The sequence below is a fragment of the Trematomus bernacchii genome, unplaced genomic scaffold, assembly GCF_902827165.1.
Source record: "Trematomus bernacchii unplaced genomic scaffold, fTreBer1.1, whole genome shotgun sequence".
Lineage (NCBI taxonomy): Eukaryota > Metazoa > Chordata > Actinopteri > Perciformes > Nototheniidae > Trematomus > Trematomus bernacchii.
The window spans coordinates 595,050-619,342 of record NW_022987394.1 but is presented as its reverse complement, the minus strand read 5'-3'; the positions used below and the strand labels follow the sequence as shown (position 1 = coordinate 619,342).

Genomic DNA, 24,293 nt, shown 5'->3' with positions numbered 1-24,293 from the left:
CGAGCGAGGAAATGTGATTGGCGGCGATTTCATTTGAACGGGCGGCAGAAAACGAGAAGCATTCGGACCCAAGTACACGGAAGGAATAAGGTATTTGCGGTTCACAATGACAGAGAAGAGACTGTCAAGTTTGGCTGTGCTCAGCATTGAATCAAAACGCACTAAAGCTTTGGATAAAACTACACTGCCCAGACAAAAATAAGTAACCATTTTGATTTAACTAGGCCAGTAGGTAAGGGCATTCCACTGGATAATAATACCCCTGCATTATAGCAACAACAATAATAATAATAATAGCAATAATAATTGGGAGGGGGGGCGCGGCTGTTCTTATATTCTCTGAGGGGAGGCTCACCTTCCCACACTTTGAAAACCCCTGCCTTAATGCATATGGGTGAGTTCTCCACACATAGAAGCATGCACATTCATTTAAAGGGGCCCTATTCTGCAGGTTCAGGTTCAAAATGTGTATTTATGGTCATGTGACATGTTTACATGCTTTAAAGCTCCCATGTCATGCTTTTCCGGTTATTACCCGTCCCCTTGTGTGTTATGAAGGTTTTTATGCATGTAAACGGTGTGCAGAGTCAAACCCCTCAAAGTACACCCTGTAGCGAGTAAAACTCTAACACAGAAAATACCTCCCCAAAACGCCTCGTTGGAGATACGTCACTGCCCATTTGATTCTTCCGGGTACCGCCTGATGTCATGCGGTACCCGGAACGAAATGGACCAATCCCGAAGAGCTATGGCCACACCAGCAGCGGCGTGTTCCTCCTCCAGAGGTTCGAAGAACCGGCATTTCACAGAGGAAAGCTTCCAAAACATTGCCCAGTTTGAGGCCGGATATGCACAGCTTGTTTGGACCGTTTGGAGCAGGGGAAGATCCGGGTATACAACCTGTAAGTTTGCATTGTTATTTGTGTATTTATCAAACAAGACTCTTTAAATGTGTAAACTGTGTTGGACTGCTAAGCCATTGACACAGTGCTAACTGTGCTAACTAAGTTGCTAGAGTTTCCATATATCAACTCTAATATCAGCAGATGGCCTTGCATACATGTATCTCATAGCAGGAGAATGTCTGCATTCACACACAAAATACCTATTGACAGTATACTCCGGGTGATTTGCCGTGCGGTCAGTCGCGAAACGTAATTACATTATAGCTGGCGTAGCGTGTATGCAACCGATCTAACACACGGAGCTAGAGCTAGATTTGGTCGGAAAAACATTTTTGTGATGCTACGTTGCTATGTCAGCAGATGGCCTTACATGTTTGTCATGGCAGGAGAATGTCTGCAGTCACACACACGGAATACTCATACAGTATAGTCCGGGTGATTTACCGTACATTGTGACAGTACATATACTGCATGTAGCTAACGAGGCTAGCTGTATGCTAGCGCAAAACAATGTATTCATGCAAGTTACATTGTATGGTAGCAGAATACCCGTATACGATTGCAATTATAAACACGTTATTGCTAGCCTAATATGAACCACTAGCTTTTGTTCATAGTAATTTTATTACACTGCATTATAGTTGCCTTTCCTCCAAGCTAACGTTCATATCGTGTTAGCTACCAAGGTAAACAAAGCTAGGTTAGCATATTAGCAGGCAAGCTGTTCATTACACAACTACTACTAACGAATCTAAAACAACTAAGTTTCTCTAATATTTTGTGATTTGCATTTGATTTCGTCCAGCCAGATCCTGGCGGACAATCCATGACGGGGACGGGACTTCTACTACTACTGAGGCCTCGTGCTAAAAGGCACCGCACCGCACCGGCTGTGCGCAGGCAAGATGCGAGGAGGAATGGATGATATACCGTGTGTATATATGTATATTTATGTTCATTTTGTACATTTCTAAAAATAAAGTTTAATGGAAATACTTAGTAGGCCTATCCTTTCTTCCCTGAATTCATATATTAGCAAACCATGATTTGATTTCTCATCAAACAGTAGTAGTTAATTACAGGTAAAAATAACTTACTCTTTGTTATGACCGGCTCGTAGGCCACAACGGAAAGGCAAGGAGACATACACGAGTTTACAAAACCACGGCACATTTATTGTGGTAAATGCAGAGATAGGTGGTCGAGGGGAGAGGGTCGCTCAGTTCGTCCTTCTGCAGCCGCTTTGGAGAGAGACTCCGGGCAGCTGGGATTAATAGCACCGGCTACGGAGGTGTCCGTGATCGCGCTGATTACCCTCTTCAGCTCCACCCCACTGTAAGCCCTGCAACACACCTGCACAAAGGCCCTGGGGCCGTCACACTCTTCTATAACAACAGTTGTAGGTTCAGTTCGGTTAGTTAGTATAAAATATCAGCTGTACCATTACACTGATGTTCCCCGAAAAAAGCGGGCGGAGCCTCTCTGGTGGTTGACTAATCAGAACAGAGTGGCCGAGCTGACCAATCGGAGCACACTAGGCTCACAGGGAGGGGGGGGCAAGAGCTCCAACGAGTCGTTTAGTGGAGAAAGTGAATACTGCTGAATACACATGCTTGACAGAGATGCTGTATGCGAAACCAATGTGAGTTTGGAAAATTGCACAGTATAAATCTATTTTAGTATACCTCAACAATGTAATTATGATCAGTGGAAATGGCCATGACATGGGCCCTTTAATGTACAGAAATTTATTTATCTCACACTGCCTGTGCTGCAGCACCTCTTTTCACTTTTGCTTAAAAACAAGTGTTGGTAATTAAATCTTATGGGGCATCTCAAATGATACAAACAAATGATTGATGATTGTGAGAGATGTTCAGTTCCAGTTGTTTCTGTTTTCTGGCAGAGATAACAGAAGTAATCCGTACGGCATGCTGTGCAGTGAACGTCTGGGACCGGAGGGTAGACAGGAGAAGTTTGTCTACTTCTACAGGTCAGAAACACAAGTACAGACAATCCTGTATGTGGTTAAAATACCTTTTTGGGCACCAGTGCCTTTATTGTAGAGACAGACCTGAAATGGAGAGTGATGACACACGGCAAATGGTCTTCGAACTGGAGTCAGACCAAGCCTCAGTACACATCAATCTACCAATTGAGCTATACGTTATGTCTCACAGGAAATAAAATATGTCTTAAATTGGTAACAGCCACATTCAATTGGATAATTATTAATGAAAAACTGTGTGGAATATCAAAGACAAAAATCAGTAATGTTATTTTTGAACCAGTAATCTGTGACACATACATTTGTTGTCTATGGTCCGGTAGCTAAGACCCAGAACATCATAGGCTTTACAAATCAACACATTGTGCCGTTGGGCCAAACTCTACATGCATTTCCTACAAGGCTTTACTGAAAAACTTCCAGTGGTTTATGAGCTATCTCACTATCTAACACAAATACATTAATAAACAAACAAAACATAACATGTGTGTTTATAAGCTTTATAATACAGTACATGTTTGTGGCTTTGTGTTTTAGAAAGGACGAAGTGGAGATAGAAGACTCCTACCAGTACAGAGGAAATGCTGTGCTCACCAGAAAGCCTTTCGCTGTCCTTCTACATTTTCCAAACACAGGTATTTGTGTGTGTGTGTGTGTGTGTTTTAGTTTTTTAGACTTTCATTGTGAGGATCAATTTGGGTTTTGTGTCCTTTATGGATTATGAGGACATTTTGGCCTCTTCTCTATTTTGGTACAGACCTTCAATCAGGGTTCCTGCAGGTTTCGCCAACTCAAATTTAAGACTTTTTAAGACCTTTTTAAGACCACTTTGAATAGAATTTAAGACCTATTTCACGGCAAGAAAGTATGAAGGAAAATTGCTATGAAAGAAGAAATACGTCCCATAATTACTTACAAAGTAAATGTATTCATGTTCAACATAAGAACAATGACTGAACATAACAGCATAACAGTACAGAACTGTGTTAGCGTGTTAGACAAAAAGTGTGTATGTGTGTGTGTCTCTGTGTGTGTGTGTGTGTGTGTGTGTGTGTGTGTTGTGCAATTAATCGTATTTTAATCGCAACTACGAAACAACATAATCGATTATTTTGCTTTGCTAGGTTGTGACATGCACTACAACATATTTGATCTAATTAATTTTAGTCTAATTTATTTTTATTTATCATATTTGTATATGTTTAGTAGCTTGTGGAAGTGCGCTCCAAAATATTTGTTGATCTTGTTTATTGGTATTTATTATTTTTGATATTATTTATTTAAATGTATCATTTATTTAATTTATTTTGTATTGGTTTTGCAGTTGAATTATACGTTCAGGGTAATCAACAGTTAAAAAGATACTGTTCAAATTATTATTTGTTTTAAAGTTCAATAAATGGATGTTTTCAAAGTCGATTAATAATCGTATTTAATAATCGTGATATCAATTATTGACCAAAATAATCGTGATTATGATATTTGCCATAATCGAGCAGCCCTAGTGTGTGTGTGTGTGTGTGTGTGTGTGTGTGTGTGTGTGTGTGTGTGTGTGTGAGAGAGAGAGAGAGAGAGAGAGAGAGAGAGAGAGAGTGACAAGAGCTATATTCAGAGCTCTGCTGCCTTGGCTACAATCTTTCATCGTTGCTGTTGTATGATTGGTGTTCAACTACGGTATTTAGCGTCTACAGCACCTCCGCTTTTAGGGTTGACGTCGAAGACCCAAACGTTGCCCGGAGGTCCCCCGGTGTTGTTGCGGGAGCTGCTGCACTAGCTAACGCTGCACTAGCTAACGCTACATTAGCCAAACAAACGCTAATTTATTTTGCAAAAGGTGCAGCGGGCTTCAAACACGTTCCCCTCCCCTGGTTTCAACCAAGCACTAAATTCGAAGTTTTCCAACCAATAACGGTTGAACTTACACTTCCCCATTGTGGCGGCTCAATCCCCAGTTGCGTTTGAGTCGCCGAGAGGCTAAACTTGGCTATAAACTGTGACGCGTTTTCGAAGAGAAAGTCCATAGTGAAGCAAGATAGTTTTTGGGATATTTAATAAACAAAATCATAACATGGACAAAACGGTCAACAGAAAAAATGACAGCACAAGCTCACCCTCTGTCATCCGCACTCGACATGAAACAGGTGACTTAAATACACAAACCACACCCATGTGACAATTACCGGAAGTGCTCAACAAACAAATAAAAGTGATGTAAACAAATAATAATACAAATAATGAACTTGGGCTAAGTAGCATTATGGCACCTACAATACCGGCCCCTAATTATCATTTCACAAAATTATAATTACACTATAATAAATGACAATACACACAATATACGTCCAGATCTCTTTCTTGAATTATTTTTGTTCAGAGTTCATAAATTGCAGTCTTTTTGGAAAAGTGATCTTTACTCACTAATCAGTATCAGTAAAAATGTGGTTTGTGTGTGTGCAGGGGGCAGGAGACAAAAAATAAAATAAAAGACAAAAAATAGTCCGTTTAGACTTGGAAAAAGTCCTCTGCCTCCTGAAGAAGGCTAACTTCGTTAATTGGTCTGCTCAAGAAACCAGTCTTGGTCTTGATCCGAAGCATACGTACGAGTCTCTTTTCTTCTTGTTTGCCACCATGTTCTCCATCCGAGGGATCTCAATCCTCTTTTCCTCTGTGGCTTTTTAGACTCTTTAATCGTTGGCTTCTATATGTTGACACTATTTCCATATTCGCACAAACATTTCATTAAGCTGGAAAAAAAAAAAAAAGAAAAGGAGGAGTTTCAAACGTCTCTCAAATTTGACTTGTTCCAAACTAAGATGGCAGCCGGAAGTGTAAACTTGTCTTATTCTTCTTCCTCGTTGGTTTCGCTTGCAATTTAATATCTTGTAGTTCCTCTTTGATAACATGTTTTTCTGCTTCCATTCCTGGTGCTTTTTGAGTGTTCATCTGGATTTCAAGAGCCTTATACGCTTCTTCTTCTTGTGAAAGTTCATATTTCAGGTTTGACATTTGGCTCATTAATCCGTGTACCTTCAGCCGTTGACTGGCAATTTGTTTTTCAAGCTGCCCTCTCTCTTTAGCTTCCCTCTTCCTTCTCTTCTTATGTTCCTTCATCAATTTAGCTTCCTTCCTCACCTCATTCTTTTGTTCCTCCTCTATTTCTCCACCTTTCTCTTGCTCAGGCTCACTGTCTTCACTGTCAATGGGAGCACGGATAATTCTCTTGCTCTTCTGGGCCCCTTTCTCTTTCCTATCACCCTTCTTTTCTGCCTTTTCAGTGTCCATCTCCTCTCCGCTGAAAGCAGATAAGACCAGCGCTTCGGCCATGTTTACACTTAATGAAGTTTTGTCCCGAGTATCATCAGGACATCCTCCTAATGGTCCACTAACTGTCCATCCGAGCATGGTTTTTACGGCATAAGGTCCATCCCCCACACTCCTGATTACATCAATTGGTTCAAGGGCTTTTGGAACATCTGAACCAATCAGCAACTCAATTTCAGCGTCAATTTCAGGTAGACAAACATCCCTCAAATGCAACCATTGATTGATGTCGGTTTGACTTGGAATGTTTCCTTTGTGCACGGGCATAGTCTTCTAAGTGTATATGCCGGGGAGATCACAAAAGTTGCTGTTATGCAGTCCAGCAACCTCTAGGCCTGACACAATGCTGGTTTCAACGACCTTCCTTTGACCCATAGTTCTCAGCAGAATGTTTGACCTTCTTCCTTGGAGGTTAAGTTTGTTCATAAGGCCTAATGTGCAAAACGAAGCAGTGCTGCCTGGGTCAAGAAATGCATAGGTATGCACTGTTGTGTTCCCCTTTTGGGCTTTAACTTGGACTGGTACTATGGAGAGTTTGCAACCATCTTCACCGGCCCCAGTAAGGCCACCTGTCTGAATTGAGGCTTCAGCAGTGTTTGCCGATGCTTCTTCCATTTCCTCCTGCTCGTTTTCCATTTCCTTCCTTTGTTGGTAGATGTGCAACATTCTGGGATGATTTAGATTGCATATGTTGCACCTCATTCGTTTCCTGCAGTCTCTACTTATGTGTCCTTTACACAGGCAGCCAAAACAAAGACCATTTTCTTTAAGAAATGTGATTTTTTCATGATGTGTCCTCCTTCCTAACTGTGGACACATCTCCAGAGCATGTTCACATCTACAATACAAACAGTTTTCTACAGTGCTTCTGTCATATTTATTTTCTGTAACCTTCACGTTGGTTGCAAAGATGCTTCCACTTGGATGAGGCTGTGGCCTTCTCATGTCTTTGCTTACGGGAGGGGGGTCTTTAATGTCCCCAAATATGGGATCTGTAGCAATTTTTACTTGCCTTTCAAGGAATTCCACAATATCCTTGAAGGCAGCTCTTTGGTGGTGTTTTTCCTGGATGTCACATGCTACAGTTCTCCATAAATCCCTCAGCCTATATGGAAGTTTCTTTAAAATGGCTAGCATGTTTGCTGGAATGTTGAGCTCAAACATGTAGTTGACATCTTCCATCGCATTGCAACATCCTCTAAGGTAGACCGTGTATGCCTGTAGAGCCCTTGTGTCCTCAGCCCTTATTAATGACCATGAAAGAGCTCTTTCCATGTATGCTGTAGCAATTTTATGTTCATTGCCAAAGTTCTGTTGTAGTAACCATTTGGCCTTGCTGAATCCACTGTCTGAGGCCATATGTTGGCAACTCCGTACAAGGTCTCTGGGCAGTCCTGTTGTATATTGCTCCAGGTAGTAGAGGCAGTCTCTGGGGTTATTGTTTTTGCTTTCAATATTGAATTCGAAAGATCTCACAAATGTTTGGTACTGAAGTGGGTCACCATTAAACACTGGAATGTCTTTCTTGGGCATGGATGATAGACACTGTTGCTGGATTAATAAAGCGGTTATTTCATTTTGTTTTTCCATGACTGAAAATATATTGCACTTGTCACTGTTGCTTGTGGCAGTTACTGGATCTGGAGATGTTACACGTAGATGTTCATCTAGATTCCTGATGCCTGCATTGGGTGTTAGGGGAGCTGTATCAATGTTAGTGACAGCTCTGTCTGTGGTGGTTATGATTGGTTGTTTTAATGTTACAAACTGTATTTCCCTTTGTCCCGTTTCAAAATATGACTGCATGCCATTGGATGATATAGAACAATTAGCTGATCCCCTGGGGGCTGCTAACACTTTCATTTTTGCAATGGTGGCAGCAATGTTTCCTTCTAATTCCATTTGCTCCTTTTTCCTCCTCAATTCCTGCTTTTTCCTCCTCAATTCCTGCTCTTGTGCTTCCAGGACATGTTTGTCCTTTAGGAGTTTTTGGAGTACTTTCATGGCTGCCACTTCGGCCTCAGCTTTTATGTGTGCAGATGCGGTGCTGGAAACTCTTGATCTTGAGCTTTGCCTGCTTTTTGTGCTACCAATGTTTGATATGCTGTCACCAGGTTGTATATCATCTTGTGTGCATGATGTAGCCTTCATGTTTGACGGGGGAAAGAGAACGTCCTGCTGAGCCTCAGTGTGTTCAAATTGCTCCTTTACATTGGCAGGTGCCTCGTAGAATGAGAGGAATATCTGTGTTTGCAGCGATTGGTTCATTGGCAGTCACATGACCTGTTTGCAGAAAGGGCCTCCTCCCAGTTTCCAAGAGCCATTGTTGTACATCCTCCATAACATCATTGTTATGTTTTGTTATTTGTTGAAACCAGTTATTTTGTATTTCCAGGTCGTCTTCGGAAAGCAACATAATAACTGATTCATGTGCTGTTTTTGCATTTTCATATTGATGAATTAATTTGTCCAGTTTGAGTTTAACATCCTTTGCATTTTCATCATTTTTCATTAGATGTTTGATTTCCTGTGTGCGTCCTTTAATCTTCTGCACGTTTGACTGACATTCTTTTTGCAGTTGTTCGATTTTGCAAGCCAAGGCTTTACTAGTAAGCTTGACAGTCCTTTTTTCCATTCCATCGTTTGTGTCACTCATATTTGATGCAATATGTGTGGTGCCTTAGCATTTAAAGTAACACGACAGTGTTCACTGGTATGAAACTTAAACCAGCGCGGCCCGCCCGCCACAGCAAAACAAACAATTCGAAAACTTCCGCCGCTCACGGCATAACAAGCACACACAACCGCCGCTAACGGCACAACAAGCGCACAACAAAAGCCAAAGTCCCCAATGGACAAACGGTCACGCTTCCCAAACTGTGTCCAGCAAAAATACACAAGAAAGGATATAATCGTGCCTACCGCTTTCAGCTTGTTGTGCGCTGCAGTCAATGAGTGTCCATCAGTGAGTCCTCGTGGCTACTCCAATCCATATCGATTTGGGAAAAACGGTCCGAAGGTTCCAAAGGTACAGAATGTTAAGTCCGTTATCCGAAGCGTCCAAGCGATCCGTAAGCTTAGGAAGCCGGCCGGTCCGTCCAGTTCAGTCTCTGATGCGAATCACCGTTTTTTCTGTTGACTTAATGTGGCGGCTCAATCCCCAGTTGCGTTTGAGTCGCCGAGAGGCTAAACTTGGCTATAAACTGTGACGCGTTTTCGAAGAGAAAGTCCATAGTGAAGCAAGATAGTTTTTTGGGATATTTAATAAACAAAATCATAACATGGACAAAACGGTCAACAGAAAAAATGACAGCACAAGCTCACCCTCTGTCATCCGCACTCGACATGAAACAGGTGACTTAAATACACAAACCACACCCATGTGACAGTTACCGGAAGTGCTCAACAAACAAATAAAAGTGATGTAAACAAATAATAATACAAATAATGAACTTGGGCTAAGTAGCATTATGGCACCTACACCCATATTTATTCGAAGATACATGAGTTTCTGACTGCCGCTAGCTGAAGCTTGGTTGCTAGGTTACTAGCTGGGTGTTCTCCGATAAGGGGCCGGGGGAAACAAAGTTAGTGTATACTGGTTCCATGTTCATTTGTTTCAATACAAATTGTTGGGGGTTACTGAAAGGCTATTACCGTACTGGTTACTTTGCAGCCCGGACATTTCCCCCAAAACACATTTAGACGCTATCGCAACACAGAAGTACCTTTCAAATCCGATCATTTTTAAGACCTTCTAAATCATATTTAAGACCTTTCTTATTTTTTTGGTCATATTTAAGACCTTTTTAAGGCCTTAAATTCAGATTATCAAATTTAAGACTTTTTAAGACCCCGCGGGAACCCTGTTCAATGGACTACAGAATGTTAAAGCACTTCTTTAGTTAAAATAGGGGTTAACGGTTAGGCAACAATGGTCTGTTTATGTAGGTCCTCAAAGGTGTGTTTCATTTAATCATTATATGTGTTATAATATTTCTTAACGCGCGTTGTCTGATTGTATAATCATATGTGGGCCGCTAGAGTCTGATGATCTCCAGATTAACAGCAGCATGAAAATAACCTGCAGATGCTCCATGGCGGAGGCTACGGTAGAAATTGCCGGGGTTTGCGTTTTTACCCCCTTAATGTCTGACCAATGGTTAAACAGCATTTCCGTGCACATGACTTGTGTTTAAAGTTTATAGTCCGTTTGAGTTTTGTCCGTGTGAACGCAAACCGAACCTTCAGAAAATCTGTCGTCTGATGCGCACCAATCTTGCTCTAACGCACATTCTCAAAATATTGAAGTGACTTTTATTTTGTATATATTGATTGTTGTGTTTTTATGTAGGTCTTAATTTGTGCACATGTACAAATGTGTCATTGATTGTGTATTGATAAATGGTATTTCGATCTCTCTGTCTGTACACACAAACTGGAAGATTGACAATAAAGTTGACTTTGACTTTATCAGAGAAGCGGACTATTAGGTGTGAAGGCAACCTAAGTTGTGAGGACCTTTCTATATTGTGAGGTCCTAACTTTAGGAAAGACATATATGGACTGTTTAAACATAAATACTTTTTTTTAAATTATACTTAGGTTGCGATAACGGCGTGTATGTGTGTGTGTGTGTGTGTGTGTGTGTGTGTGTGTGTGTGTGTGTGTGTGTGTGTGTTTGCCTCCAGCTGTGCAGAATCTGGTGTTGATCCCGGTCCACACCAAACCAAGTGCCGCAGAGGCGGAGCTGATCGCTCTGCATGAAGTGGTTAAAGATGTGAGGGAAAAATGGAAGAAGGATGTAAGTGTTTAAAATATTATTGATGGGTTTGAGAGAAAAACAATGTGGTAAAATCTTTACATTTAACATTAATCATTTTGAGTTTATCACGATATTAAGTAGGTTTTTGAGAGATTTAATAGTTTTGTTTAATTATGTTTCTCATGTAAGCACACTTTGTTTAAGCTTTGAATACCTACAGTATGAATAAAGTAAAAACAAATGAACAAAATGTGTTTTTCCATTCTGAATTTGCTTGTGTTCTTTCTTCTGCAGAACATTATGATTTTGGGAGACTTTAATGCCGATGGACAGTATCTCTCCAAGAAGAAGAAGGAAAAGCTCCGCATCTCCTGGGCTCCTTTTCGTTGGCTGATAGTCGATGATGTCGACACCACGACTAGTAGCATAACACAAAACACCTACGACAGGTAATACACATTTCATTGTTACAGTTTAATCCAAGCATTTTTTGTGTTTGTTAAAAAAAATGAATTGTGCTGCATTTCCAAACAACAGGATCGTGGTTTACGGAGAGAGCATTGCCATCGTCCCCGACTCAGCCAAAGCCTACAACTTCAAGAAAGAGTTGAACTTGACACAAGAACAAGTGAGACTCATGTTTAGGGGATTGGTATCGTTGGTACGATGAGATGTTACCCCCCACTCTCCCCTACTGTAACACTGAAACCTGCTGAAGTGACACAGCCCAACACATTACCGGTTTAAATGCATATATTTACATTTTTCCGGTTTAGCACTAGCAGCATCGTAAACAATACATTTTATTTGGGATTATTAACAGCTACACTACCGAAGCCCACCGACTGGTTGGACAGCATACTAAAGCACATTAGGATAGTTTTATAAAAACTGCCAGAAGGGTGGACAAAGATTAGCTAACGTTAGCTATCTACCTAACAAGCTGGCCAAACGAACATTAGCTATCTTTCAAACTGGCTTACTAGCGAAAGTTTACAACCTCTGAAACATTTGCTCTCTATCTCACTTAGCTAGCTAGTTTATGTTAGCTATATATCTAACAAGATAATGTCAGCTATCTAGCTACCTATTGACAAATTGGTGGCTCGCATAATTTTGGACTATTATTTAATATCCTACAGTTAGACTTGCAGTGCAAACTTGTGTCTCAGTTCTGGCAGTGAGAGTCATTTTAAAAACACTGTTGACTTTTATTAAGCTGTCAAATAGCCAGCAGCTGCTCACAGCTGGAAACATCTTTTAAATTCCCAAATATGAGTTGTTTGGATAAACAAATCACATAATGGTTATCTAAATGGTTAGTTTCTTACCCGAAAAAGTGTTACAACTTAATAACAGTCATTCAAAAGCTTTAAACACTGTTTCTTTGTTAAACAAATGTTGATGAAGCTCGCAACCCTTTTCCAAGTAATAGCGCACATACTCTAACCGGAAGAACAAACACAAAATAAGGCAATGTGGAAACCCCCCAGAGCAGGCAAAGCATGAGGTGAATTACTGACACTATTTAATGATATTTTCTGTCCCAGACTAAGACTGTCAGTGATCACAAACCTGTGGAGGTGGATCTGATCGGGGGGATGCGGGAGGTGAAGCGGGAGGTGAAGCCGGAGGTGGAGCCGGAGGTGGAGCAGGAGGTGGAGCTGGTGGAGCGGATGGGGAAGCTGGAGGTGAAGCTGGAGGTGGAGCTGGAGGTGAAGCCGGAGGTGAAGCCGGAGGTGAAGCTGATGGTGCAGCTGATGGTGCAGCTGATGGTGCAGCTGGAGTTGGAGCAGGAGGTGGAGCAGGAGGTGGAGCAGGAGGTGGAGCTGGTGGAGCTGGAGCTGGAGCTGGAGCTGGAGCAGATGGCTCAGAGAAAAAGGAATCTAGTGTAACCCTTGACTGGAGGAAGACCTCAGGGTAAAGATGTCTCTTGTTTCATCAACATCAGTGACAAATATTAGACATTGGAGAGTATTTAGTTGTGTTTTTTATGTCTCTTGCTGCATCATGAATCTCACATTAACAATATAATTACATTTCTTTTGAACTGATCACTTACAGGAGCCCAGAAGAAGAAGGCTGGGCCGGCAGCCACAAAAGGGAAAGGAGTGTAAACCAAGAGAAGAGGAACCAAACTTCAATATGTTATTATATCTTAAAGGTGGGTTATGTAAGTTTGAGAAACCAGCTCGAGATACACTTGTTGTTATATTCCATGGAATGCTCTTAACATCCCGATAGCAATGAATATCTGAAGTGCTTTGACAAAAAATCCATAAAAAATGTCATCTGTGGAAGCCGTAGTACTGTAAAAAGCAGGACCAATCATCTGAGCCGGCCCGGCTAAAATAACTGGATGGCCTACCTGCCTGTCAGCCTTCCATCTGTGCACAAACTTATCTCGTGCCCTCATTGGTCATGTGCGCGTTCGTGTGTGTTGGAGGAGGGGCTCTGTAAGGAAGTGGCAGATTTTCTCCGGCTGTGTATTTTCAAATTCTAGCGATCTCGAGCCGGTTTCTCAAACTTACCTACCCTACCTTTAAAGTAGTTTTAGTTATTAGCTTTTAGTGATGAGCGCTATTTAAGTGCAGTGGCGTTTTCATATGTACAAAAGTGGTGGGGCACGAACAACTGAGATGTTTATATATAAGCTTCTGGTGCTTTTTTAAACACGTCAACAAATAGCTGTAGGCTATCCATGGAGAGGGGGGGGGAGTGTCACATTACATACTGTCGGAAGCCTTGAATGAAGAGCACGGAGCAACACTGTGAGCGCATACATTTACGTACACAGCGTAGGGATGTCATATTGTAATGCACCTTAACACATGCAGTAAAGGGCACCATCACAAAGCGATACTTAACAATAACAACAACAACAACAACTGTAATGCTTCAGCATTAAAACACCATAGACTGTAAATATAAGGAAAACACAGACACTCATCGCCGAGGACACAATATCAATCGATCCAGCAGAGCAATAGCCTATAGGCAAAACACAGAAGATCATCAAAAGATATGCCATAACATGAACTTACCAAAGCTGAAGTAGATGTCAACTTCATTCATTTTCTTTCTGTGTTACTGATTTGAATCGCTCTACGCTGCTCTCTCTTGTCTCCTCTTCACAACTACACTTTTCGCGGCACACATACTTTCAGCCAATCAGCTCTGAATTATGAGATTACGTTTTGATGGGGATGCCAGCACTCATCCCCACTTGTGATTATGTTTTTGCCGCACACATTGAATACAAAAAGACTCTGAGCATATACGCAGTGTAGTTTTTACAGCACCCATTCATTTTGACAGCAGAGAGAGGGGCTAGATCGGGGCTTTCCCCACATCGCTCAACACGGCTCCATAGGCACACTGTGGACACTAATCAGAAGAACACAGACTAAAACAGCAATGTAGGCCTACAGACGAATCAGACGACTAAACATGATCTTTAAATATATTTTAACATATATTTCATACATATTTTTGGAATTAATATTTTAATTAATTTCTGCTGACAGTGGGACCTGCCCCTAATGATGAGTCGCCACTGGTTAAGTGTATGAACAGAATAGAGCTTGTATTGCTTGTTGATGTTTCTGATGCAGCTTCAAGTTCAGCAACAGAACAGTTTCCAGTAATGTAGGACGCATTTTGTTAAATGAAAATATTTTAACCTAAATTCATAGAATCTAAATGTTTGTCAAATGAGGTAGAAGGTGAAGACGTCATTTTAGGATTTTTAATCAAAGTATTTTAACTATTTGGTGGGAAAAACAAGTGGTTTCGGTTAGTTTGTTTTTCTGTTGTTGTGTGACTTCGGTTAGTTCGGATTCAGCAACAACAAACAAATAAAGTATCTGACAAGTCATCTGACAACTATCCTCAAGGTAAAGCACTTAAATGATTATAAATATAGAATATATATTTGTTTAATTGGATTAAATACATTTTGCAGACTGTCACGTCTACAGCAATATGTTTCTGAGCCAAGCAGACTAGGATACGTTCCTCATATCTCTTCAATATAACCAAACTACCCATTTAAACTATATTCACAGACGCATGGCATTACAGTATATCACTGCTTTTTTACTAACAATGCTTTTTGTTATCTGCAATAAAAAATAATCATGAAATGATATGTTGTGCTTTCTGTGTCATTATAAACTCCATGAATAATTGTATTAGGTTAATGTAGTCATGCAGTTTGTTTTTTTAGAGTTTTTTAACAACTGTTAACAAGAAATGTTGTTAAAATAATACAAGTTTAAAAATGTGTTATCCATATTGAACTCCTACATGTTGTATATAAAGGAGCCAAGGCTGCTTCACAAAATTCAAGTCGAGAAACAGCCAGATTCTGCTGATATCACAATGTGTGTTTCGGTTCCCACATCATATTTATTTGTATCACTTGTAAACAAACTGCATGGACAGGTGCGCTTTTTTGTCAAAGAAAACATACAGATGGTGATGAGCTGCATGAGCTAACCAAAGTCTTTACAGTTTTAAACAGAATCTCTGTCTGTCAGTATGATCCGATGAATAGTAAAGGGTGTGGAAGTACCAAATTATTACTACATGTCCTGATGTTAACACAAGGCCGTTGTTCCCATTGTGAAAATTCAACCAGGACCAACTTCAAATGTTGTTACAGTTTTTTTCCTGGTCTTCTTTAAAGAAGAGGGACCAATGAGAACGTTGTCATGTTGCCGTTGTTCAGCATGGAAACATTCATTAGCTAACAATGACATTATTGTTCTATTAATATAAAGGGAGGTCAGGTACTCTTTAAAACAGCTGCAAGTTATGGGTACTTTTTACTGAAGTACATTTCAAAGCCCTCTTTACTTTTACTTGAGTAAAGAAGTTTAGTCAGTACTTCTACTTTCACCAGAGTATTTTTAAACACGAGTATCTGTACTTCTACTTGAGGAAAGGATGTGTGTACTTTGCTCTCTGCAGAGAGGAGGACGGTCAGTGGAAGGAGGACCAGAAGCTGGAGGCTCACAGTGATTGGGTGAGAGACGTCGGCTGGGCTCCGTCCATCGGGCTGCCCACCAGCACCATCGCCAGCTGCTCCCAGGTCAGTTATTACAGATAACATGACATAAGAAACACTTTATTTATCCCAGCAGCATGTAAAACAAGTACTGCACGTAATTAGAAATAAAAAAGTGGAAAGTAAACAATTATACAATATAAGCATCTGAAAATAGCAGATAAAACAGAACTAAAAGAGTGAAGATGTAGAAGTTGACCGTGAGAAAAAATACGTAAATTATCTGACAAATAAAACACTATTGAGGGGCTAAATTACAGCTGACACAATATAAAAGTGGGATATTATTAACATTTTGTGTATACTGAACGATGCGATGGTGATTCCACTGTGCAAATGGGAAACATTACCTCTACTATGAAGGATGCTACAAGCCTGTCCATCTCTGCTTTGGTTACCGGTCCTCCAAATTCTAATTTGTGCTGCTTCGGAGTCGGCGGCGGCGCACTCACAACATCCTCACTCTGGGTTTCGGGGGTCCTTAGCTATTAGCTTCACCTTAGCATGTGTTCTTTGCAGGTGTTTGTTGAGCTTTGACGTGGTGTTTGCAGCAGTGGATAACAGCTTCTGGCCTGGACACAGTTTGCACCTCACCGTCACATTCCTGTCTATTCTTCGGACGAACTCAAAATAATGGGCATACCTCCACCCCTCGAAAGTTATCGCTGACTCAGCCATGTTTATGCAGCACTGCACGTGGAGATGTGGACGCGCAAGTCGCGCAGATTACGTACATATAAACCTGCGGCGGAAACCCCTCTTGTCTGTCAGTGTGATTATGACTGATTTTATAAAAGTAACGAATGACATATTCAATTAAAAAAGTGTGAAGTTATAAGTCCAGGAAGTACCACTAGGTGGCGCCAGAGATAAACGCTCAGTAGCTTTCTCAAGAACCTGTTGCATGATTGGAGCTGAAAATCAGAACATATCTGATTATAAACACGCTGCATTAATCTTTTCTGCAGTACAGTAAATGAATATTTGTCAACACACCTGTACTTAACTTGTACCTTTCTTTAGTATTTCCATTATTAATACTTTTACTTCACTGCATCACACAGAGAAATAATGTACCTTTTACTCTTATACTGTTTTATGACACCAAGTTATATACATAAAAAGATAATAATATGCTCATACAGTTTGATATATTGCAGTTCTAAACTACTTATCCATCCAGTAGTAGGCAAGAAATCCAAAATATGTTTAACATTGACGAACTACATAATTGAAATGGTTCTGATAAAAACGGAATAATATAAAAATATAACGGTGAAGCCATTCTGCATTATGAAAGCTTTTGATACATAAAGTACATTTTTATTTAATTATTTAACTATTTTAAGATAATATTATTTTTAATTTTGCTCCAGTTGAGGATCCGGGTACTTCTTCCAACGCTGGTCAGAGAAGAAAACGTTTAATTAGCAGCTGACTAATAATAACTCTGCTTCACATAGCACAGAGATCAGTGGGAAGACTTTTTGATATTTGTTCCCTCTGCCCTTCTTGCAGGACGGACGCGTGTTCATCTGGACGTGTGACGACCCGGCTGGAAACACCTGGACGGCTAAACTCCTCCACAAGTTCAACGATGTGGTTTGGCACGTCAGCTGGTCCATCACCGGAAACATCCTGGCTGTTTCAGGAGGAGACAACAAGGTACAATATACACAGTTATATATATATATATATATGTATGTATACTTCCTTGCAGGTAAAAGCAACTGGAACTGTACCATGTTTATTTCTCCAAGTGAAGTCTATTTACAAAGCTTGGGGAAAGTGAGGTACAATATAATAATACAAGGCAAGAATGGAACTTACACTTTACACATTTATAAAGTAGTAATAACAAAATTATAATAAATATAAGATTATTCTTTTTCCATTTTTTTTACACCTGAATATTTGTTTCCGGACGCATACAAAAACAATGCACATATTGTAAAGGAAAACACTACTTTTACTGTAAATGTAGTTAAACATGCAGGATTTTGGATTTTATGAGGATCCCGTTAGATCAGCGGTTCCCAACCTTTTTCAACTCAGGGCCCACTTAAGAATCAAAAATGTTTTCGCGGCCCACATTCAACCATAAACAATACGGAGGCTAAATAAAGTTCTGATTGAAGAACACACACAGTTAATAAATACAACTATTCTTCCGGCTAAAATACATATTTTTAAAGGTCAATCAAGGAGTAATCTTAATTTAAGGTGTTTTAAGAGTAGATTAAAAACACAATTTCTTTTGGAAAAAATAATTGCCACAAAAAATCAAAGGGTGGCTTTGACGCCATGAAATGGGAAATAATGAGCTCTAACGAAGAGTGGGATTGAAGGAACAATAAATATGTTTGCCATGTTGTGTTTTTGGTGGTTTTTTATTGTCAACTTATTTTTGTTTGTGAAATGTTGAAGTGATCCTACTGACTGTATCTTTATTTCTTCTGTTTTTGTTTGTGTCTGAGATTGGAATGTCATCTCCTATATGTTATTGTCATGTCCATGATTGTGTCTCTAGCCTGTACAAAATAAAACATAAAAAATATTTGGCGGCCCACTTGCAATGCCTTAGCGGACCACTAGGGGGCCACGGCCCACAGGTTGGGAACCGCTGCCCTAGAGGTCATAATAGTGGAGACAATGGGAGACATTGTTATCTTAAAAACCTTGATAAGAGAATAGGGGTCAGTTGTTAAATGTAAGGAAATGGTTTTCACTAACACTGATGTTACAACCCTCAGAGATGTCTATTATTATTCTCCATAGTGTTAGAAAGGAACTAGATTATATGAAAGATTACTTCTTTTTTTTTAAACCAACAGTTGTCACACCTGGCAGAGACAGAGTCACAGGTAAAACTCCACGCCCTATTCGCTCATAGGATCAGCAGGGGGGAGGGAAAAGAAGGGGGGTAGGGATGGTGGTGGTGTTCTGATATAGGACATACAAAAACAATAGATGAGCAAACAAGTCATAAAACAATATTGACTGTAATGGTTTATTAGGGGGACACTACAACAGGTGCAGAGACAAGGGGTCAATAAAGTATTATTAACCCACTATGTAAGGAACAATAAGTTATAGGGTGCAATACAACAACAACAACAGCTGAGCAAACGAGTCATACAAAATAATGACTACAAAGAGGTGCACAGACGCCTGTCACATCAAAAGGATTTAGGGGCGGGTCATAACATTTTATGGTGAGTCAGAAATCACTCAGCATGTCATAAACACCAACTTGACAGAAACCAGTTTTTGCCACACTTTATAACCCTATAACCACACCTTCTCTGAGGTGCAGCGTCACAAACTAATGAAACTCCTGTTAGACTACAAAACTGTGAGATCTTTGTGTTCACAATAAAAGTGTAGTTTCTGAGTGAATATTGGTCTTGAATCTCATAATATCAGGTGCTCATTTTCCTCTTGGATGTTCTTCTTGACCCTCGAAGAAAGAGAAAATGGTGACGCAGCGGTGTCTTTCAGGCATGTCCTTACCTCACAGAAATGACAGGAAACATCAAACATTACATTATCGTATAGAGCAGGTGTGTTGTTTATTAAAGAGGTGTGTGTGTGTGTTTTTAGGGGCTATAGATATAATCATTCTTTTATTGTAATGTTTTTTTTAAACTTCAACAGTAAACTACAAAAATAATCAGATTATGAATGAATAGTCTGAAGTTCATCAACATTAAAATGTATTTTATTATCAAAATAATATTTAACTGTTATCAAAACTTAGTGCAACTATAGAAGCTTGCTCTGTTCGGTTGTCTCAGTGCAATAATCACTTTTACCAGACAATATAAAGAGATGAATAGTAGCAATTCTCACCATGTGTTAAATAATCTTTACCTTCAACACATCGAAATAAGAAAGCTGACAAAAAAGTAATGTTGCTTGTTGCTTGTTAACATCTAAATGTAAACTTTTTACATGGAAAGAACACTCAAATTCACGCATTTGTAGGTGAACTAGCATGAGGTAATGTTTAATGGCATGTATATAAGTGTATTATTATGAAGGTAGATATGGTGCAAAATGCGAGAGCTTGTAAAACCTGATGTGAGCCGTTTGGCTGATGCAGAGCGGAGTGCACGTGCTGGGGTGTACAGTTTAACCATGTCCTGGACAACATGGCAGCATATTTATTGTTCCTTTGATCCCACTCTTCGTTAGAGCTAATTATTTCCCCTTTCATGGCGTGTTGAGCCACCACTAATCTACTCTTCAAACACTTTAAATTAAGATTACTCCTTGATTGACTTTTAATAATATGTATTTTAGCCAGAAGAATAGTTGTATTTATTAGTGTCTGTTCCTCTCTCTGGACTGTATGCTGCTGACAGTTTGCTGAACGTTAAGTTAGCGGTGGCAGAGAGTTCCTCATCATTACATTACATTACATTACATTGCATTTAGCTGACGCTTTTATCCACAGCGACTTACAATAAGTGCATTCGACCAAGAAGGTACAAACTTGAAGAAAACAGAATCATATAAGTACATCAGGTTTCATAGAGCCAAAACATTTCAAGTGCTACTCACATGGCTTTAGATAAGCCAGTTCTTTATTAGTATATAAGTGCTTTGTTAGTCATTCTATCGCTCGAAGTGGAGTCGAAAGAGATGAGTTTTCAGTCTGCGCCGGAAGATGTGTAAGCTTTCTGCTGTCCTGATTTCAATGGGGAGCTCATTCCACCATTTTGGAGCCAGGATAGCAAACCGACGTGTTTTTGCTGATGGGAACTTGGGTCCCCCTCGCAGTGCGGGTGCAGCGAGCTGTTTCGCCGATGCAGAGCGGAGTGCACGTGCTGGGTGTACAGTGTAACCATGTCCTGGATGTAGGAAGGGCCAGATTGGCCATTGTCTTGAAGTGGATTCCAGCAGTTACTGGAAGCCAGTGAAGTCATTACATGACAGAGAGTTCCTCATCACATGACGTCAACACAGGACAGGTATTGTTCGCATGTAAATAAGCTTGTATTCAACACGTTACTTTACATATATATATTTGTTTATGTAAAGTAACAGCAGTGCAGTGAACTTCAACACGGAATCCGAGGTACGAAGACCCTTTTTTCATACTGTACAAAGAATCAAGAAACGTTTGGTTTTAATAGATGAAGTAATGACTATAATTAATTATGAAGGTAGATATGGTGCAAAATGCGAGAGCGTGTAAAACCTGATGTGAGCACTTGCAGAAAACAAATCTGAGCTTGTGTGCATACATTTACACTTGTATAAAAATATCCACGTATCTGTGAACCACATTTGAAGTAACAGAAGAAAAAAAAAGTTTTGTAGCTTGTAGAAAAAAAATGAACTTAGTGAAGAAATGTTCACTTGCAGAAAAAAATATATTTTTTAAATATATTTTCCATTACAACTGCAACTTGGTTATTACAACCTCTCAGATCAGTCATTACAACTTCACGAATCTGCTCTGTGGCAGTATAAATCCACGAATCTGCAGCCTTGACTTTTGCTACACTTCTTGCGATGAATGTGTCGCTAAAGTAATTTTCACCTGTAGATGTGGGGGGGAGGGAGGGGGGTTGGAGCGAAGGGGCGGAGCTATCAGAACGACGAGGCACAACCTCGGGTCAGTCACACACAAGTAACTACTAGAGATGGCAAATCCGGATCCTTTTACGGACTCGGAGTCTTCCGAGTCAGTCATTGAAGAGATCCGGATCATATGAGTCAGCATCACCAAGAGCGTAGAAATCCTACCGGTGAAACCGAAAAGTTGTTGCATTTCACGAGCATATTAAACTAACGTTACATTAACCTCCGCTACACAGTGTCTTTTGCTTTAATAAAAAATGTTGATAAAAAAAAAAGGGTTATTTTGCGATTTGGCGATTCTGCTGGATCTCTGGATCTGCTGCTATACGGTTACGGCTCTGAGTCCGCACGAGTCTGCTGTGTTTTGCACAGTGAGTCAGGATTTGCGAATCTCTGAGTCTGCTGTTGACTCGTGCATAATAGCCGCGGGAAGTAGGGGTGCTGGAGGCTGGGCTGCAAATGGTGTACATTTGAAAAACGTCATGTTACTGTTGTTAAAATCTCTCCCCACTTTTGTCCCCACCCCCTAAGTAAAATGACTTCCCAGTTCCCGCGGCTATGCTCGTGCATGACGAGTCTGGATCTCTGGATCTGCTATACGGTTACGGCTCTGAGTCCCCACGAGTCTGCAGGAAGTGAAGGAAGTTCCCATGATTCAGTGAGTCAGGATTTGCAAATATGAGTCTGCTGTTGACTTGTGCATGACGAGTCTGCCTGGATATCTGGATCTCTGGATATCTGGATCTCTGGATCTGCTACGGTTACGGCTCTGAGTCCGCACGAGTCTGCAGGAAGTTTCACTGATCCGCGTCCCCTGAGCCAAACGATAACTTCTGGCAGTTATCCTACTTGCTAAAGGCTAGGCAGATGGACTGGGGTACATTGTAATGTGATTTTACATGTTATAAGGAGAGTAGCGAGTGACGCAATTTATAGTTTTAATTTGTACGTCACCAGGTGTAGGACTCAAAGGACTCGGGTTAATCGAGAGGGGAGACTCATCACGACCAGCTCATTACTAGGATCCGGGTTAATAATCCGGATGAATCAGGACTCACCCATCTCTAGTGACTACTGTTGCCCCTTTCACACCAACGCAGCTCCCGTTCTAGCTCCGTGCTTCGCTCACAACAACAACAATGGGGGACTGCGTCGGGTCGATGATCGTGTTGCTTTTAATCATACAAAGCCAGATTAAATTAAATAACGACTTCTCCAACCTTATACTTTTCTCCAGAGTGCTGTGGTTCATTGTTTATTAATGTGTTACAGCGGCATGTACCGACCGCTGCAGTGCTGCACGTCCACTGGAGTTTATTAACTCACGACAGCGGCCGCTGTCAAGTATTCACTGTCTGACTGTCACACAAGCAGCTGATACATATCCCCAGTTCCCCTTAAGTGAATGTGTGTCAGTCTGAATTGACGCTGTTTGGCATCACAACGCTGTTATGAAAGTTTCTCTGGTTTAAAATGGGTGATGTTAGCATAGCAACCGAAGCTAAACTGACTATATTGACTACTTGTTGCTATCCTATTGTGGCATAAGCCGTTTTCTACAGGCACATTTTACCGGCGTATTTTTCATTATGATTCTACTTGTGATAGTCGGACATGACAACCTGTGCAGCCCATGTATTGATTCCATCCGATAGCTGCTATAATAACAAACAAAACGTCTGCCTGCTCTCCACAATGATCAATAACAGCGAACGGATGGTCAAAGTAAGGTACAAATAAACAGAATCACACGAAGCCTGGTTAGTGTTGCCTGACTTTATAAAGTGTGTTTTTTTTTATAAGTGTGTGGTTGCGTTCTAGTCACTTTGCTCAGCAGCTACTGCTGGTTACAACTTTTATTTGCCATACTCTCCATAAACTGTTAGCTCAGGTTAATCTCGCCCCCCTCCGATGTAAGCGTGACGTATGCGGTTCTTGCTTCTAGACCAGGGGTCTGCAACCTTTTTGACCAAGAGCCATTTTGCCCCCTTTTCCACCAATGTTTTTTGTTTGGAGCCGCAAAACATATTTGATAGCTTAAAAAGTTGTATATATTGTTATATCATAGACAAAAATGACAGTTTTTTTGCATTTATTATTTATTACATTATAGAAAACTGTTTACCTCAATTTATCATTTACCTTGATAATAAACAAAGAACTCTTATAAGGAGAATAAAAAAAAATACACAGGCCTACTTTAAAATAAATTAACACAGCACTTGGGGAGTCCTCTGCACATTTGAAGAAAATGAATATAATTAAAATGGGCCCACTTTGAAATAAATAAAAGATATAGCTGTATCCTAAAAAGAGTTAGGTGATTGAATTATGGCTGAAGATCGTCAGCTGTCTTCCTCTTCCGTGTTTTTCCTCCCATACGTAAAGGCTGAAGCACCTTTGACAACTTCTCTCCACATATCAAACATACCGGTAAGCCAGCATTGTTTGCTGTGAAAGCAGATAACTCTCTCCACGCATAATTAAACCCTCTGTGTTCCTCCAATACTTTTATTTTCTTTGATTTATCCATAGTTCCATAGTTCCCTCATCGAGCCGGGGGTCAGGTCACCTGCAAGAAAAGGCGCTGGTGCGGGACCGTAGCAGGATGCAATGCATATTTGAGTTGAC

The 24,293-nt window shown here is 40.4% G+C and overlaps 1 protein-coding gene across 1 annotated transcript in view; it reads left to right on the top strand.

Moving 5' to 3' along the window:
• The window catches only part of LOC117486481 (deoxyribonuclease-1-like 1), a 103,634-nt gene extending 88,487 nt beyond the window's left edge, over positions 1-15,147 (top strand). Inside the window, exons 4-10 of the mRNA XM_034134937.1 lie at positions 2,812-2,898; positions 3,451-3,548; positions 10,926-11,038; positions 11,294-11,448; positions 11,537-11,627; positions 12,550-12,919; positions 13,064-15,147. Coding sequence (XP_033990828.1) covers positions 2,812-2,898; positions 3,451-3,548; positions 10,926-11,038; positions 11,294-11,448; positions 11,537-11,627; positions 12,550-12,894 — 889 coding nt within the window. The 3' untranslated portion in view covers positions 12,895-12,919; positions 13,064-15,147. The remainder of the gene's footprint in view (positions 1-2,811; positions 2,899-3,450; positions 3,549-10,925; positions 11,039-11,293; positions 11,449-11,536; positions 11,628-12,549; positions 12,920-13,063) is intronic.
• The last annotated feature ends 9,146 nt before the right edge of the window (positions 15,148-24,293 follow it).